The 18,694-nt window shown below is 30.2% G+C and overlaps 3 protein-coding genes across 6 annotated transcripts in view; 2 read left to right on the top strand and 1 right to left on the bottom strand.

Annotated features, from left to right (window-relative positions):
- Positions 1 to 4,108, top strand: part of LOC119833848 (agrin-like) — a 6,049-nt gene extending 1,941 nt beyond the window's left edge. Inside the window, exons 2-6 of the mRNA XM_038358051.1 lie at positions 259 to 403; positions 1,512 to 1,681; positions 2,632 to 2,823; positions 3,275 to 3,475; positions 3,840 to 4,108. Coding sequence (XP_038213979.1) covers positions 259 to 403; positions 1,512 to 1,681; positions 2,632 to 2,823; positions 3,275 to 3,475; positions 3,840 to 4,045 — 914 coding nt within the window. The 3' untranslated portion in view covers positions 4,046 to 4,108. The remainder of the gene's footprint in view (positions 1 to 258; positions 404 to 1,511; positions 1,682 to 2,631; positions 2,824 to 3,274; positions 3,476 to 3,839) is intronic.
- Positions 4,109 to 7,157: 3,049 nt separating this feature from the next.
- LOC119834057 lies at positions 7,158 to 8,239 on the bottom strand. Its single transcript, XM_038358334.1, has 3 exons — positions 8,212 to 8,239; positions 7,706 to 7,915; positions 7,158 to 7,405 (listed from the first exon to the last, which is right to left on the bottom strand). The coding sequence occupies exons 1-3, from the start codon at positions 8,237 to 8,239 to the stop codon at positions 7,158 to 7,160; spliced, it is 486 nt and encodes a 161-aa protein (XP_038214262.1).
- A 2,139-nt stretch (positions 8,240 to 10,378) lies between these two features.
- Positions 10,379 to 18,694, top strand: part of LOC119833776 (monocarboxylate transporter 3) — a 33,707-nt gene continuing 25,391 nt past the window's right edge. For 3 of the 4 annotated variants that reach the window (XM_038357953.1, XM_038357951.1, XM_038357952.1), the window contains exon 1: positions 10,379 to 10,549. In XM_038357953.1, the coding sequence (XP_038213881.1) occupies positions 10,463 to 10,549 (87 nt within the window). In that variant the 5' untranslated portion in view covers positions 10,379 to 10,462. Of the gene's footprint in view, positions 10,550 to 11,420; positions 11,893 to 18,694 lie in introns of those variants that run through there. The other variant, XM_038357954.1, reaches the window with a different exon arrangement.

Below are 18,694 nucleotides of genomic sequence, written 5' to 3'. Positions count from 1 at the left end.
AGTAATAAATGTTATTTGCAGTTAACAATTTTCTTTTTTCTTTATTACAATATTTATGGCAAGACTAGGTATAGTGACATAGTCGACCTTAAAATTGCGAAGCCAGCGGTTTGTGTATTGCCAGTCCCTTGATGACCTTTACGCAATATAGATATTATGTAAAAAAGTGAATATGGTAACATAATATACACCATAAATCATTAAAAGTAATAGGATGTTCGATGTAATAGGATATTGATTAGAATATTATGTTTACAGTTATTTTGACAGTGTGTCATCAAACACTATCATACCACAAACACTGGCGTCATTCGAACAGCGATTACCAGGATTATGACTATCCATTCAATCAGGATAAGGGTACCCTGGTTTTCCCGGATTCAAATGATGAAGACTATCCACGGTAAGTACTTATGTATGATAAAAACTATCATAATAAAATAAATATACACGTAACAGTAGGTAAATATTGAACAACAAGAGATAGATACTACCTAAGATCTTTGTTAAAACATTAAAAGTTAATATTTAGCATGATTTTTGTGTCTATCTGAATGTTCAGTAGAACGTTAAGTTAAAAGTAACTAAAAAATTACTTATATATTAGGAAATGAGCACATGCAAAGTTGTGTAATGAACACGTGCATGCATAGTTCAGTTTAAGTACGTATATTGGGCAAATTTAGCTATACTAATAAGCAAATAAATTGCATAATGCCTACATCCAATGTAAATAAATACGTAATACAAAATTCCCGCACTGATTACACACACGCTCGAGGAAGATATATTGGCTTCTTATTGTTCTATCGTGCGTAATTTTGCGTTTGACGCATCTTGTAATTGAAAGTCACGACCTTATAATATGAAGGATAGCTTACGATAGGTCAAAACTAGGTTATAGTAAAAATACGTGTTTCAAGTTAGCTAAGTACCTTACTTCTATGGAGAAATATTTTTTTTTTATATATGAGAAAGAATACTCCAATTCCAACTTGCTTTAAGATTCCACCAAGTGTGTTTCATAAAAAAATGCAGACTTTAAAGACACACTCTTTCCACTGCTTACTGTTTTCTAAAAGTTTTATGCCTGCGGCTTCGCTCGCGTGGATTCTCGGATTTTCGAAAAAGACGCAGAATGTCTTTTTTACGACTTTAGACCTGTTAACTCGTTGACTATTTAATAAGAATTTTTAAAATAACTACAATAAGTATAACTATTTAATGAAGAATTACACTTAGAAACCTCTTTTCTGATTTATTTTTAAAGGCTTATTTAATTATATCTACCTCCTTTAATGACTTATAATGGTTTTTTTATCCCCTGGTTATATGTATGGGTAGTCCCCCAAGTTTATATTATTTTTTAAATAAAATATAGCCTACCTATTACTGGTCCTAATTTGAACCTCATATTGGTTGGAAGAATATTAAGTGAATGTATTGTTATATACTAGGTTCTGGGTATTTACCGCTGAGCTTTCTTTAAAAACTAAATACTACATTTTTAGATGGAACATCTTCCCGACCTCGAGCACTAGAAGGCCATATCCCATAAACGACGTGCAGTCCTGCCTATCCTCGTGCCCTGCCTCGACACAATACAGACCCGTATGTGGCACTGATGATGTCACATACCAGAATATTGATCGTTTGCGATGTGCAATGAAATGCGGAGTCGGTAAGCGTGAAATATCGAACTAATGGCAAACTAATGTAACTCAATTAGTAAATTAACCTAACGATGTTGGGTTTTCAACAGGCGCGTGGCATTTGACGCTTTTGATAATAATATAGATTTTATTTACTTGAACCCTTTTTATAGAAAAAAATAATAACAATAAAAGAGAAAGAGATCAAGAATACAAGATTTCTTTTAATGAATATAAACACAAAAGGGAGCAAATTCGTTCTCTGATTATGTTCAGTATCCTAATTCCTACTATCCTACTAATATTATAAATGCGAAAGTTTGTAACGATGTGCGTGTGTTTGTTACTCTTTCACGCAAAAAGTACTAAACCGATTGCAATGAAATTGTATGTTATTTTGGTGTGTAGACAGCTGGACAACTGGAATAACATATAGGCAACTTTTTATCCCGATATTCTTACGGGATACGGCATACGCGGGGGAAATACGAGGCGCAGTTAATACCTAATAAATTTATAGTAAATCATCATAAAAATTATAATAAACTAGCACATAGTAATAATTATAAGATTATAAATTATAGGGATAGTTAATCGAAATAAAAACTATCCTATATCTTAAGTTGGACCAAATTACACATAAAATGCCAAATTTTATCAAAATCGGTTGAGTTGGTGGAGAGTTTATTGGGAACATACATCGTGACACTGGATTTTTATATGTTAAGATATTCACCCGAAACACCTAGGTAAACCTATATGATTAATATGTGACTATTTTGTCGTCCACATTCGATGATATTTATTTGCATAACATACCAGTATTAAAAGTAAAAACTTTTGTGAAAGAACCAAAATTTACAGGACAAACGAATATAGGAATGAATTTCTGCTGTAGCATTACATTGATCCAACCTCATTGGCAGTTTCTAGCGTCAACATCGCTAATATTTTCATTAAGAAACATTTAACATTACAGATGTGCAAGTTAAATACAGGTTTGCCTGTAGCCAATTCAGTAGCACAGAATCTACGACCAGCACAAGTAATAATTTACAGGCTTGTATGAACGATTGTCCGACAACTCCGGAATACAACCCCGTATGTGGTACAGATAATGTCACGTACAATAATATTGGGAAATTATATTGTGCTAAGCAGTGTGGTGCTGGTGAGTAATAACATTTATTTTATACACATTAAGGTTTAAATACTAGGGATACGAGTGATGAAGTTAATGTGGTATTGAATAGTCAAGCAATTTTTTAATTTACACAATGCGCGTGTAAATTTGTTATGCTACTTAATTTAAAAACCAGTATTAAATCCACATACGGGGAAATAATATTAAACACATTTTTTATTATAAAAGTAATTATTTAAATAGGAGTAAATCATAAAAATAAAATATAGTGAGCAATAAAAAATAAATTTTCATAAGCAATATTATAGTAAAATAGAATATGTACATTATTTATTACTTTGTGGTTTACGTGATATTGCGTATAATTAAATTTAAATACGCAATTTCATAAGTACCTAATTTTATTTTCCTCTTCGTACATTTATTTATTATGTGTTAGATACATGCACCTACTTTACGTCTTGTAAATTAATTTCAGATGTTGATCTGAAAAGAAGGCTACCATGCCCCAAACCCACAACACAAGCTCCAACGGAACCACCTAACGATTCTCAGGAAAATGTACAAAGCTGCATATCAAATTGTCCAGTGACATCAGAATACAATCCTGTATGTGGCACTAATGATGTCACTTACAATAACGTCGGTCAATTAGAATGCGCAAAATCGTGTGGCGTTGGTAAGTTACTCTGTTATTATATGATCTCTACTTAGTTAAATCCCCTACTGTAACGCTGAGTTCGCAATAGAGCCTGTAGTGTATCCTTATTCTAAGTACTTTATTAGTGTATGATTGAAAGAAAAACCCAATTCGATTTTTTTCAATATCAAATGTATTTTGTCTTATGCATCTCTGCTGTATTTCTGTGAGATCTTATCTTATTATCTTGACACACTCATTGCACCTCCTACCTATGCAAATGTTCGAAAAGGGACGGCGATCACCGCTTACTATCATAGGATCTACAATTTGTAGCCCATAAAATAAAAAGAAGTTAAAATTGTTTACCCTAGGTTTTTAACTACTTATATTTACATTACAGACGTATCCCTACGTGGTCGCACGGCGTGCTTTTTGATAACCACGTTACAATCTCCAATGGCCGGTGATGTGCCCTTCCCAGATATGACAACAGAGTCAACTTCATTCACCATTCCTCAAGATATTTTAAACAGCATTTTCAAAAAAATCCCAGATGACGACGATAATGTGGAACCCGAAATTGATCCTAGATTTAAATCTAATTGAAAACATATCAACATTTTAATCTATTTGTTATTTTTTTATATTAATAAAAAATCATAACCCATTGTTTTGCTTTTCTAAAATATTAAGGTATTCATTATTTTTTCCGTGGTTCTACGCTCACGCGTTAGCCGGAGTTAGTTAGGAGGCGGTAAAGTTATATTATAGCACAGATAACATAATACTATACTTGTTTATTGATTGTTATAATTTTTCCGCTAATACGATATTGTGATTGAAACCAAAAGTAATGACTTGAACAATTTACAAAGATGATATTACTGTAAATGTAGTAATAGAAACGTTAGAAATTTTTTGTCTTTTCAAAATTAAGCACATTTTTATTCCACTGTATATATTACGTAATCACGTCATTTTCGTTTTAATTTAATCTCTCTTAATATATTCGAAAAATACCTTGTCTGTGGAAACAATAGCAAAACAAAAAAACGTTTTATATTTCATGATCTTATACAAAACGAAAGTTGCCAATTCTTCTTAAGGATTATTAAATAGTTAATACGTATAATCATTAGGTATATTTTATAAAATTGTATTTAAAATCGCGAATAAATAATTGAAGTAAATTATCAGCATTTTATTTTAAACCATAAAGGAGTGATAAAAGAGAAGATGCGAAACATGTGAGAGTGAGAGAATGAGTGAATTTACTACCATATAAAATTTTAACAACGGTGAGATTCCATTATAAGCTGTCTGAGTCTAGTCTTTTAAAATCAATTAACAAGTGATAAGAAATAATAATTTCCTTTTGAATCTTTCCGTATCAATACAATCATCACAATCACATTAGGTTGCGTTACTGCCGTTGGTACAGTGTGAATTTCATCAACATTTACTGAGAAAATTATGTATAACTTTACTATAGCCGTGATTTTATTTGTAACTCTTTCAACACTTGTTAATGGGGAAACAAGTTTTCGTAAGTAATCCATACTAATGTTATAAATGTGGAAGTATTTGTTTCTTTGTCTTTCTTTTATGTCAGAAAGAAATTGATATTACTTATTGTGGTCCATAATTGATTTCTTTCTTATTTAGTGAGGATCATTATGAGAAAAAAATGTTAGTCATTTATATTTCTATGCAGTTAAATTTAGAATCAATACAACAACTTACAGGCATATTTCATCTTATTATATAATTACAGAGGGTTTTAGAAAAGTATGTACAAATACTTCTCCACAATGCTTAAAAGAAACGGTTCAAGCCGCTCTACCTGACTTTATTCAAGGCATACCACAACTTGGGATTCAATCTTTGGATCCCTTTGTTGTGAAATCCCTTAATCTCACCCTGCCTGGCGGATTAAACGTCGAATTTACAAACGGTTACGCAAAAGGTTTGAAGAGCTGTATTATAGAGTCAATGACGTAAGTAACTATTCATATATATTGTAATTGGAAATAATAGGTATAATTATTATTTTGCTAACCGCTCGCAGACCATAATTATCGATGTTATTTTATATACATTCTTAGCTACGTACAACGAAGGTACTAATTATTTACAAAACTTATATGAATAAGTATTTTCTGGGTGTGGTTATTTGAATTTTTGTGTTTTAGTAAGTCGGGAGATACTTATGAATTGATATACAAATGCAACTTTGTCATCAAAGGTAAATACCGTTATTCTGGTGACATTTTATATTTCAACCTCCATGGAGCAGGGGACTCTATCATCACTTGTAGTAAGTATTTTGTAGAACGAGCATGTTTCTAGCTATTTATTAAGTAAGATTTAAAACAGTACAATCAGTTATACTTATAACAATATTTCTATAGGTATAGGTACAAACTTTATACACCTGAAGGCATGTGCTTATACACTATACACATTTAATAAAAAAAATAACAATACATAAGTTTATTTGTTTATCTTAAATGCTAACCATACTTTAAGAAGAAAAAATCGGTACAAGGTCGATAAATTTAATCTTTATTTTACAGAAAACGTTGTTACCAAATGGACATTCCAATTGGATGTTATAAACAAGGATGGAAAAGAGTATTTCCAAATGAAAAATTTCAATTCCTCGATAAATTATGAAGGTCGAGTTCAATACTATATGACGAATTTAATACCAGGAAATCCCGAAATGAGTAAGTATCGAATATTGTCGATCATGACTATTAAAAATGTGATTTGTATGTGCAGTTAAATTTATAGGAAAAACAGAACAATGATTTTTTTTCATCAATATCATAATAATTATGAAGGTGTTAAGGTTAGGTAATGTAATCACCAATCTAAAAGAGTCTCCTTTAAAAAAAACGATTTTGCATTATTCTGTTTGCTATTGATATTGTGGCATAACATGTATTAATCGCCTGTCGGCTATCACAACTCTGCATTTGTTCGTTGCCGCCTTTACGCTTATTACTTTCTTAGAACATTACAGTAACAAACATTGAATATTCTAGAACATCACTGCAATTAATATGAACTGTGTCATTAGATTTTTAGATAGTTATAATTTTATGCAAGTTTTTCAGCCGACGTCCCAAAAACGAAGTAAATTCTCAATTCGACAGTATTTTTTGGCCTTGTTTGTTGGTTTTCAATTGATTTAGTTTAAGTTTGAATAAGAATTCTTGTCATCTGGTTCCATTTCACTTTATTTGGAGAAAAAATTATTGTTACATCGTAATTTGTGTTTTTTTTTTTTTTAGGTCAAACTATTCTGACATATATTAATCGAAATTGGCGCAGTGTAGCAGAGGAATTTGGAGGTCCTATCTTTAAGTACGGTGTTAAAACAATCCTTCAAAACGTTAACAAACTTTTAGACTTAGTTCCAAAAGATAATATAATTCAACCTTAAAAATTGTGATTAATGCAATAAAATAAATAATATGATACAACTCGTTTTTATTGTCTATTTTACAATATGATTTTCGTGTGGAAGTCGTATCTATATTCTATAGGTGCAAAACATAATATTCCCATTTTACGGTTAACACTCATCATAGCTATTAAAAACTTACGTTTTACAATAGTTACTGCTCTTAACTATATGACTATAGATTTATAAGTTATAACTGTATGAATATAATTATTTTAAAGTAAAATATAAATAAACTGAATAGACTTACACGTGCAATATTTGTAGAATCAGGATAGAATATGTGGCAGTCACACTTACAAAATTAAGAAACAATTTGATGTTAATTTCGCACATGTCGTAAGCAGTCATGTTTAACGGCCAAACATCTATCGCTTTTATAAAAGTCTTTGCTTGAATTCGCTTTATACTCGGTAACTTATAATTTATAACAACTTCATTAACTAAAACCTTAGTTTGACTTCTGATTGCAAGCGTTTCTTCACACCTATACGCTATAAAGGCAAGCGTACATATTTCGAAACAGCCCCATAATATTATAGTCACCAAGTAAATATATATATGACTATAAAAGCGTAAATACGTGACTATAGCTATTAAAATATACACAAAGGTCGATACTATACTCGCAAAAATGTTGAGGTTGAAAAGAGAGTTTATTAATTTGTAAGATTCTCCAATCAGATCATAAGCGATAATTAATGATTTAAAATGTATATTTTTTTCTGAAATATTTTGACCATTATAATAAATGTTATTCCTTCTCTTCCAATTGAATGCGATCACTAGTTTACTTTGATTTGTTTTTTCTAAATATTTGTTTATGATATGTAGCCTTTCCGACATTATTTCTAAATACGTATGTAAGGCAAAGACTTCGATTTGATGCTCTATTACTAATAGCACTATTATGAAGATAAAACATGACCAAATTTTATTATAAGCAAATTGAATAAAACAAAACGTGAGAAACCCGATAATTACCAGGGTTAGTTTTATCGCAACTTTCCGTTTAAATTTTAAATAAAAGTTTTGATCAATTTTCAACAATGAATCAATGTGAGCAACATTTGTTATGACGCGAATATTTTTGTCACCAAAATACAAATAATTGGTAAGCACAGAAATTGTATTCTTAAGGATTGCTAATAAAGATGGTATTGCGTTTTCAAAATGAGGAAATATGGGCGTATTAAACACACCAATAGTATAATAAAATATTATAAAGCAAACCAACGAAACGGTGTATTTTCTCATATTAGCTGTAGGCGCAGAGATGTTTCCTTCATAATAATAGTACCTAAATATTCCAAAACACCTTTCCACATTAGTTAACCATTTCAACGATTCTATAATATTATCAAGATGTGTATCCATAGGCACAGATATAATAAGTTATAATAATAACGTTTTTATAATTAAAAATTATACCAACAATGCAGGACGAGTAATAAATGGAAAGTGCAGGCAGCGAATATTGTACAACAAATCGATTAAACGTTAATTAATTTAATGGTTTTAGAGTTCCATAAACGCACTACTATTAGTAGTTTTTAAACATAAATTTTTATTTGGTAAAAAAAAACTTATGTCACTAGCACAGATAACATAATACTATATATACTAGGTTATAAGTATACCTAATAACTATTATGATATCGGTGCTTACATTATACAAAAGTTAAGAGGAAACGTTTGTTTTTTTTCTTTATATGTATGTTTGTAATGTTTTTACACTTAAACCGCCGACTTTAAAAATTCTTTCACCATATGTTATATAATATATGTACTACAGTCGGATCCGGGGCGGATAGCGCAAGTCAGTAATATAATATTAATGAAATAAATACTGTTGTCTAATATGACATGACTTTTAGGCATATATAAAAAAGTGAGAAATGTTTAGTCATGTACCTACAGGTATGTTAAAAATTATACATATAAGTTTTATATTTTTGTTTTGTAAAATTTAATTATTGTCATTATCAGCGCGAGCTTGTGAAGAGAGCGTAGCAAGGCTTTTTCTACCCAGCAACCTAAGCATTTTATGGTGCACTTTACCTGTGACTTTACGGAAATACTATGACAGATGTGTTATCAATGAGAAAAATATTAATACATCAGAATAAAAAACCAAAAAATTTCGGCATAATACTTGACTACATCTCCTAAACTCTCTCACTTTTCTCTAGCAAATATTTGTAACTTTTAACGAATGGAAAAAATCCGAGCAGGAGAAGAGATCCGGCCCACGTCCATTACCGATTCATTGTGATTCCTGACCTGTTGGCCAACTCATTGGTGAGTACTTAGTATGCCAAATTTTCCAAATATGTCTGTATCACAGATAACACAATACTATATCGGTATTTATACGAGTAAGTCATTTTACTTTAGGCCCATATTCTAGTAACTAATTTATTTATTTTACGTCTTGGTCAGTAAAGGAGCTACCAAAGCCCTTGAATTTGTAGACGCTCAACGTCTCTTCAAATGGACTGCCGACTTTTGATAAAGAAAGGATTGCAAAGGGGAATAAATGAATTGGCTGGAAGGGTGGGGATAGGAATATGGGCCACCGTTTATGTTTTGATCCATATAACGCTTAAAATAACGTACATTAAGTATTTATGTTTCTTGATAAATGCTTGAAAAATTGACATATTTTTAACTTCTAAAGTAATCTCGAGAAGTAATACCCTCTACAAAAGAAAATCTCATTTGGGTTTCAAAATATTTAGTATTCAAACTGTGACAATTAGAACTAAATCATAGGAATGAAATTTCATTTCAACTGTCAAAAATCCCAGCTGAAATGCGGACTTGCGCTTACCGTATCGACCGCCGCAATTTTAGGCATGCCACTTAGATGTCGATACGATGAATTTTAACCTCTAGTAGGAGAGTAGTCATAAACTAAAGAAAAACAGGGACCTTTAGTAGAAAACATTGTACTTGAAACTTGAACTACATATTATAAATGTATATTTTTGGGGTTCAAATACTTCTTCTGGACTACAATTAAAGCTATTTAAAGATAAATGAAATTTAGAATATTGAATATTTAGAATATTCACAGGTTATATTACAGATTTTGTTACTTTTTTATTATATTCTGGAGCTTATTCTGTATAACGTTTCATCCACATTCCACTCTATATGGCGTCAAAGCTTGGTTGCGAAAGAGATTTGCTTAGCTGATACGAAAATGAAAATGCAACTTGTAAATGCCTATTTATTGAACGTTGTCTATTAGAAACTTTCATATTTACAATACCAATAGGTATCAATAGCTATATACCCGTAGTTCGAAAATTTAATAACTAATTTAGCATATGTGATTTGATCGATTTTAATATCATAATAAATTTCATCCGTGAGGATAAATAATCCTTTATAAAAAAGTATCGATGTTGATCGTCGCTCCCTTCAACTTAGGGGTTGTATAAAGGCACAACGACGCGGCTGCGGTCGCGCGACGGACGCGCGGGAGGCTGCTATTGCAGCCAACCGTCGCGTTAGACAAACACATCGATCACAACGCGACAGCCATGGGTCAGATCGCTGGTGCCGAAAGTAACCCTGACAACGATGACGAAGAGCCGCGTATCCACGTCAACCCAACTGAAAGCTCATTGGTAAGTTCCGAGTTATGTCATTAAGAATTCATTCAATAATCCGCATTGCTGCTGCTTGAAGACTAACGAATTCAATAGAGTCACTAACCAATTCTGTAAGGATGTAGATGTTTGTGTTTCATTTTTTTTTTATCATTACCGCTTGTTGCGTAACCGTTTGGAGTGGTAGTACGCTTTCATTACGCTGAAATTAAATACGTAATATTGTAATTAAATATTTTGGGTTAAATTTACTATAACCACAAGAAAGAACAAAGGCAATGTAATTTTTTACTGTAGCTAATATTTTTGTATAATAGAATAATATTATCCTTTTCTATGTTTACATTAGATGTAGATTTATTTTCTCATTTGAATTATATCTGAAACTTACACTATTAAACATATTAAATATTAAGATAATATAGATAAACATTAATTTTACCACTATTTAACTTTAGAAGTTTAATAATTAAATAATATTAAATTTACTGTACCTACTTATCATATATTTTAAACTTAACTCCTATTTCAATTCATATAAATAATGACATCGTATTGTTTTATATAGCTAATAATAAAATAACATTTATGGCCAGAAGTTTTACATTAATTAAATCATATTACAGTTTACATTATATTTTTTCCTAAATATAATAATATTAAAGTATGATCCATTATGTGTGTGAATATTAATTAAAATTGTTGGAACATGATGTTTTAAAACTAACATAATGATCCACAAACAGCTGGTAAGAGGGATACGTAGTCTCAAGACTACGTAATGTCTCAAGACTTGAATGTTGTTATTTGATAAAATTCCTTCTCATAAAACGAATCAAATTTTCGCGCGCATGTTACGCACTTGGCGCGTGTTTTTTATTTTGACAGTTGTCGCTCCGACAGCAAGAAGAACAGTGCTTGCGTTGTTTCGTGTAAAACGAAACGTTTCGACTAGCTCCATTGTTACTGAAATCAGCTGTCAAGTATCCAAAAGATTAAATAAAAACAAATTTTAAAGAATTTAATTCAGTGGCTTGGGTTGTGTATTTTATTGTTACTGAAGACTAATTGTAACGTCTACCACCATGGGGGTTGTGTTGTGCAGTTAATATATATTTGTGCTGTCAAAGTATAAAATCAAAATAATCTATTTCGCTTTTGAAATGTTCCTTATTTAAAAATAAAGTAAAACACTGATTCTCAATTTCACAACTCACAAGTGTACATGGTATTTCTAGTTTAAGTTAAACGTTTTGTAAAGCGTCGTCTTAGATAATAACATTAAGTCCAAAATGTCTAAAGTGTCTTTGAGCAATATTCCATCAAATCCAAGAATAAATCGCTTACGCACATTTTCCAGGGTGAGTTGATTATATTTAATATTTATTTTACATAACTCCGTATTCGTAATTTGAATTTTCGTTTGTTCAGTTTTGTTTTGAGGTTAGTTAACATTGAACTTCATTAATAAGTTTTCTAAATAACAAATAATCTTTTTTTGCTACATTAAAAGCATGTTTATTATTTTTATAGAAATCGGTTGTTTGATAAAATCAGTATAATCACAATTTATAATATTGGTGTATTATAATTTATTAATTTTTATATTTTTATAAACATTTTTGGCAAATGATTTCTATTTTGCTGAATGAATTCTATGTATGCTATAATATCTGCTATAGACAAAATTGAGAAAATGAAATAAACGTGATCCAAATTAATAATGTTGCTAAATCTACCAATACTATAAAATTAATATTATTTCTTTAGTTTCGTGTTATTCTTGTCACTCAATAATAAATTTTCCAATGTTCTTTGTCTTATGTGTTTTAATTTGAACTATACTTACATAGCTTTCTTGTGTGTGGCTGTCCCATTCATGAAAATAATTCTAAAAATCAAAATAATAGGGATACTTCCTATAAAACATTCCATTAATTATATTGTTAATGAAAAACTATTTTGGTCCTTCCCTTTCAAGCCTCAAAATCTAAATTTTTCAAAATATCAACCCTCTGTATAAGTCAAAGTAATCAGTAAGTCCCTGTCAGCAATTTATGTACAATAAACTTACTTTTCCTTATTTCCAAAAATTTTATTTGAGCTGAGTTTCTTGAACTGTTTATTTAACTTCTCAAACTAAAAAATTAAAAGAATTGCCAAGTTAAAATATGTTTTTTTGCATCTCCCTTGGTATTCTATTTATATTCTTTACTGTATAACTAATTTTATATAAAAAAAAATAATCAAGCAATTCCTGATATTTTTATATATAATAAATGATATTTGTTCTGGATATATCAAATTTCTTCTTAGAATCAACTACTTAGTAAAGAATTCTTTGTTTGCATCACTATCATAAATATATAAGGTGTTCTTTTAAAATCACTTCTTGGTCCTGTCTCAGGTATATTATTATATGAAATGGGAATTAAGGCTTAGACGTCAAAACTTAATGTTCTAATAAAATATTGTAATAATTTTTTATATAGACTAACTAGCATTAATTTTATGATTTTGTAAAATGTATTTAATGTAGCAAATTTTGTTGTGAACAGATACATTAAGTTATATTTTATTTATGTCTGTTTGAAGTAATTTGTTATGAAGTATTTTTAAAGCTGAATGGGTCATCTTTAAAAAGGATTCAATTATTTCCTTTCATTATATTTCTGCCCATGCTTACTACATTTTTTTTCAAAAATGTAAAAATTATAAATGTAGCCATGTTTATTATATTATTTTGTTGACTAAAGGTTATGTGATAATTTTCCAGTGATAGTGAAAATATACACAGCTTAGATGTAAATCACAAGGACATCCATAAACATTGTTTCCAACTCATTAGCTTCAATGTCATAAGCTTTAGGCTGTTTAATATGACAACAATTATTTTATTGACAGGATGCACACTAGAGTGCTTATTCTTTGTTAAAAATTAAATAATAAACGGAGTATGTAGGTACAAACTACACTCATCTTAACTTAAAAATAATAAACTCCTTTTATTGGTTTATCGTAAAAATGTATTTCACTGATTACAATTTAAAGTAGCATAAAGGATAAACAGATAAGAATTATTGTTCTCATGTTTATTTTGCTCTATACGAACAATTAGAAGTGGTTGTTATGAAATCATTAAGTGCTTTTTACTGATAATTGTAAGTTGATCTAGCTAGGTTAAGTAGGTACCAATACCATCATGATAATCATTCTCGTTAGCTAGTGGATTATCAATAGAAACAAGACAAAAATAGAAAATTAGATTTTAACACAATGCACAATGGTGAAAGATGTATTTTATACTAGCATTCCGCCTCCTTAGTATATATACAAATACAAATTGTTATATTACATACATAATATTGGAAAAAACTTTATGCCAGTAAAAACTGTAAAAAAAGAGATAATGTTTTGAATCCAGTTAAGCTACATTAAATGACACCAAATATGTGATGCGAATTAATTTTATAGGCATACCAATTCCTTTTTAGATTCCATTTGGTAGACCTTATGACTTGACTAATATTTTGTTTTTATTACTTTGCAGTACCAATTTGCTATACTAATTAATAAAAATAGTACACAAACTAGTTTACGCGTATACCTACTCGTATTTCCAATAGTTTTTAATTAAACTCTTTAATAACAAATATTTTTAGACCATGCGATATTCATTTTTTCAGATCTCTAAGAACAAAGTAAAAATTAAAAACGAGATTTTTATTTTCATTTTTATTTACAATATTGTACCAATCTTTCTCATTAACTGTTAAAGAGATGATTATTTCGAAAAGAATTGAAATGCTTATTTGAAATCAGAATATTTTTCGTAACTTGCAAAAATAAATACGTTGGTATATATGAGTTTAGATACAATAATAAACCTTCTTCTCAAACAATAAATACATTGAAAAATCGTTCGATCAAGGATCAAAAATACACTTACGCTACGCGTATTGTATAAGGAGAAACATACTACAAAGTTGTGGATTTCCTAATGATAACAGCTGTTTACTCGCATTCGTTCGCTCTGTCAATATAAAATAACACTATTTCAGTTTCATTACAATTTCAGAATATAATTCGTTTGTGGATTATTCACAGAACCACTAGGGATGTGACCTGCATTATACTCTAATTGCGTGACGTACCAGTTCACTACAACTAGCCTCCGTTATTTAAGTATTCTTTGCCGATTGTGTTAATTACGAACAAATAGGCAATAAAGTGGGCTAAATGGACATTGTTTATCGTTGGTTGAGGGATGCGTTATTATCTTGTCTGTGTTCCACTTTACATAGGACAAAACATTTCTATTATACCATTCACTGAGAATAGCATGAGTGAACGATCCATTAATGGCGGTGATAATTGTTTAGGAAATTTACAAAACTTTTACAAGGAAACTAAAATAAAATATGAATGCCCAATTTCTAGATAGATAAACGTTAATTACTTTAATAGAATATATAATTTATCAGTATCAATTACCAGGACAGAATTTAAAGTGTCTACAAAACTATAGCACATATTATTAATAGTTGCACTAAACATTAAGTAGTTTTGTAATATCTAACTCTGAATCTCATTTAACCTGAGCCCTCTTCAAATCCACCCGAGATAAATTGTGTAACATTGGGCATAAGGCCAAGCAAAGCATTCATAGATGCATCGCGCTGCAGGCGAAATGGGATGAATTTTTTTCTCATCATCTATATTGATAATCTTCTGTGCGAATACTAAGCAGATATAAAACTTCTTAGTGAATTGTCTTCATTCTTTTTATGCTTGGATATTTTTTTTGTGCACAGAGAAGAAAACGAATGATCATTATCATATTATGATTAATAAAAATGTATGTCAAATCCTTTTAAATAACACAATGAAACCTTTTTTCCTTTAACTGCCCTAGGTGCCCGTTACGCACATTATATCGAAAAAAAAAAATCCAATTGCTGAGGTAGGAACTGTGTTGGCCAAGTGGTTAGGCGTCGTCACGGCACGGCGGAGGACGCGAATTCAAACCTCGCCATAATTAAATTTTTTTTATTCACTATGTTTTTCAATCAAACTAAATCATCAGCGTTATGTATATATTTTAATGCTATAAAACTAAACTTTAAAATTTTCATTATGAAACTTCATCTCATCCCCTTGCTTATTTTTACAAATGATAAAACATTCGTATAATTAGCTAATTACGATGAGTCTGTTTTAGGAAGTTTCATTATTATCTAACTATATGATGACTTTATCATTGTTGTCAAGTTTGGAATGTATGTTAATAATTAAAGGTAATTTGTAATGACCCCGCTGTGTTAAATACACAAAATTTTTATTTATTAAGCCCGGAGCTATTACGGAACTACCACGTAATCCTTTTAAAGTAACACATTTTTAATAAAATTATTATTTGCCTTAAAATAATACATAATTTACGTTTATCTAGACATCGTTGATTAGGATATGTTTATCGAATTATTGTATATAGGAGTTGATACTTGTCTTATCATTACTAGTTCACTTTTCAGCTAAGTGAGTGAAGTGTATTTTTCTGTGAAATTATTCGAATTAAACTTGTTTTGTGTTGAAAATTGAAAGTATGGTGAGTTTTGATGTTTTCTAATTTTACTAAATTGGTTCTTAGAATAATTTATAAACTTGTGGTTTTGACGTTTCGACGATTATCGTAATTATTACTGAGCAATGAACCTTGCGTATTTGATGGATTTTAAGCTTTGGAAAAAACTTTTTTTTCTCTATTTAATGGCTTGGTACAGTCCTTGGAACTTTCCTTAAAAGAGATTGACTTTAATGAAATAAAAAAATATTAAATTTCTTCAAAACTTTGCAGCAAATTAGCCAATTTACGTTTATGTCACCGCTCAGGCAGTTGAAGAGTCTTTATTTTATTAATACAAATACCTTAATCCTACATGGTATTGGTATGCTCTAAATAATCCGACGTCCTAATTACTTGGTTTTTTAATTGTTCCGGTGCAATAGAGGTTTTCAGGTCACGGAAATATGGTCGTTAAAGGAACATTTTAAACGTCGCTATCCGTGGATATAATTTCTTACATCCTAAGAGCAAATAGTTACGGTATTCAATACCACTATATTGAATGTATTTTAAGTTTAGAAGCGACATTAACCTAATTCTAACATTAGAAGTAGAATACATAAACTAACGTACCCACTTTTAAATTATAATCCGTAACAATGTTACTTAAAAATATAGGTAGTTATAAAAAGCTTACTATGAATTGAACATCTAACTAATGTACTCTGAATTTCCATTTACTTATATCCGCTTGACTGTAAGGGCGAAGTAAGAAGTTTGACCATCTCGAAGTCTATTAGAAACCCAATTACTCTCCCACTAATAAAACGAGAAGCGTACGACACTAATCAATTAATGGCAATCATCGTCACGTGTATGCCACGACCAAGCACGTCCATATTTACAAATTTTTCTAAAGTGTCTATGGCGCCAAAGTACAATTACCCATTAGGATTTTAAAGAATTGAATCGAGGTCAACTTTAAATAATTGGTACGATAGATGTCACTTGATAATTATGTGTTCATTAATTTTATCGTAGGAATAATTTTGGAAATAATCGACCATGTCGAAATTTTGATTCTTCGATTTTCGTTCTCCGTGCCGGTTTTCCTTTTTACTAAATGAAGCTGTGGTGATGCAGATATATACAAAAATTTAATAATCAATTTTATAACGGCTGACATATGGTTGCGACACAGCAGTTCTTAAATCACTTCTAGCCTTCTAGCATATTAAATAGTTCTATATCGTATTAAAAAACGAATTCAAGTGAACAAATGTGCGTGAATGAAAATGGATTCTTTGTTGTTATTATACTCGTATTTAATGCGAGAGTTCATTACACTGTTCACATCAGCTTTGTCCGAAACATTTACTTAGTCATCGCATTGCACTTTATGTATTTTTCTGAGTGTAATGGAAGTGCTAAAATTGAATTGCTTTCACGTTGGTACACCTATTTAATTAATTAGAAAGACCAATGGATTTTTGATAAAATAATTTTAGCAGTGCTAGGTATATTATAGTAGTATGTTTGCGTGTTGGTAGGTACCTACATACATTCCGTACAATCATTGCAAGCGTTTTAATGAGAGCTTTTTATGAGAAATTCAAACCCTTTGAAGGTCTAAGTAACCTTCCGTTTAGATGGAATGAGGGAAGCGGTATAGATGTTTTATAGTTATTAATTAATTGCGTACACTATAATTAAATAGGTACGCTTTTCATATTTAATTTATATTTTAAATTATAACTATAACACATTAACAAGAAATATAGCCGGGATATAAAGAAATATTTCTTTATATGTCGCTCATAAAATTAGACAATGTGTAATACTAATATCCAATCATTTGTATAGAACTTGATTACAAAATGCGTACGAGTTATATGATTTTTAAAATGATAATAAAGCAATAATTACAATTATCAACATTTTTATTATCTTAATCGTATTCAATAATGAGACGCATTGGCTATATCATTAAGTTACTAAGGACCAGGTCGAATTATGATTACAAGGTCAAAGAGCCTTCGTGTTCAACCGAGCAAGAGGTCTTCTGTCAAATATTGTTGACCGATTTCGAAAAAAAATGGGCGATTTGGTTTTTCTCGTTCGAGCTGTTATTGAGTAATTTTTGTATTCGCATTTCTGATTTACAATACTGTTAGTGGTATGCTTTTATGAAAAAAAAAATACATAGAACGCAAAGGTGACTGACTGATTTATCAACGTACAGCCCGATCTACTGGATCGATCGTTCTGAAATTTGTCACGCAATATAAGAATTTTAATAACTTCTATCCTCAAGGGGATGAAAGTTTATACATGAAAATTTATTTTCACCACGCGGGCGAAACTGGCGGGCAACATCTCAAGAGCTTGTAACTTAAAGTTTTAGGAATATAACAAAGGCAGCAAAATGTATTTCATTAATTGTACTTAGTATTTATACACAATAATGATAAGACAATAGGAGAGATAATACAATCCGCTTGCATTGATAACAATAATACTGTTATTTTCTCTTAATCTTTTTATAGGTACGTTTATCAGATTAATTAATATCGTGTTTCTTGCTGTCTATGTTATAT

The sequence above is a fragment of the Zerene cesonia genome, chromosome 18 (assembly GCF_012273895.1).
Source record: "Zerene cesonia ecotype Mississippi chromosome 18, Zerene_cesonia_1.1, whole genome shotgun sequence".
In the NCBI taxonomy this organism is placed as follows: domain Eukaryota; kingdom Metazoa; phylum Arthropoda; class Insecta; order Lepidoptera; family Pieridae; genus Zerene; species Zerene cesonia.
The sequence above is the reverse complement of the archived record's forward strand: the minus strand, read 5'-3'. Positions and strand labels throughout refer to the sequence as shown.

Bases quoted from the DNA above. Each gene is read 5' to 3' on its own strand.
- LOC119834057 (XM_038358334.1), bottom strand. From the start codon at position 8,239: ATGTGGAAAGGTGTTTTGGAATATTTAG. The intron at 7,916-8,211 runs GTACTATTATTA...TTAAACGGAAAG, and splicing joins AGGTGTTTTGGAATATTTAG to TTGCGATAAAACTAACCCTG. The intron at 7,406-7,705 runs GTAAACTAGTGA...TTGCCTTTATAG, and splicing joins TTTAGAAAAAACAAATCAAA to CGTATAGGTGTGAAGAAACG.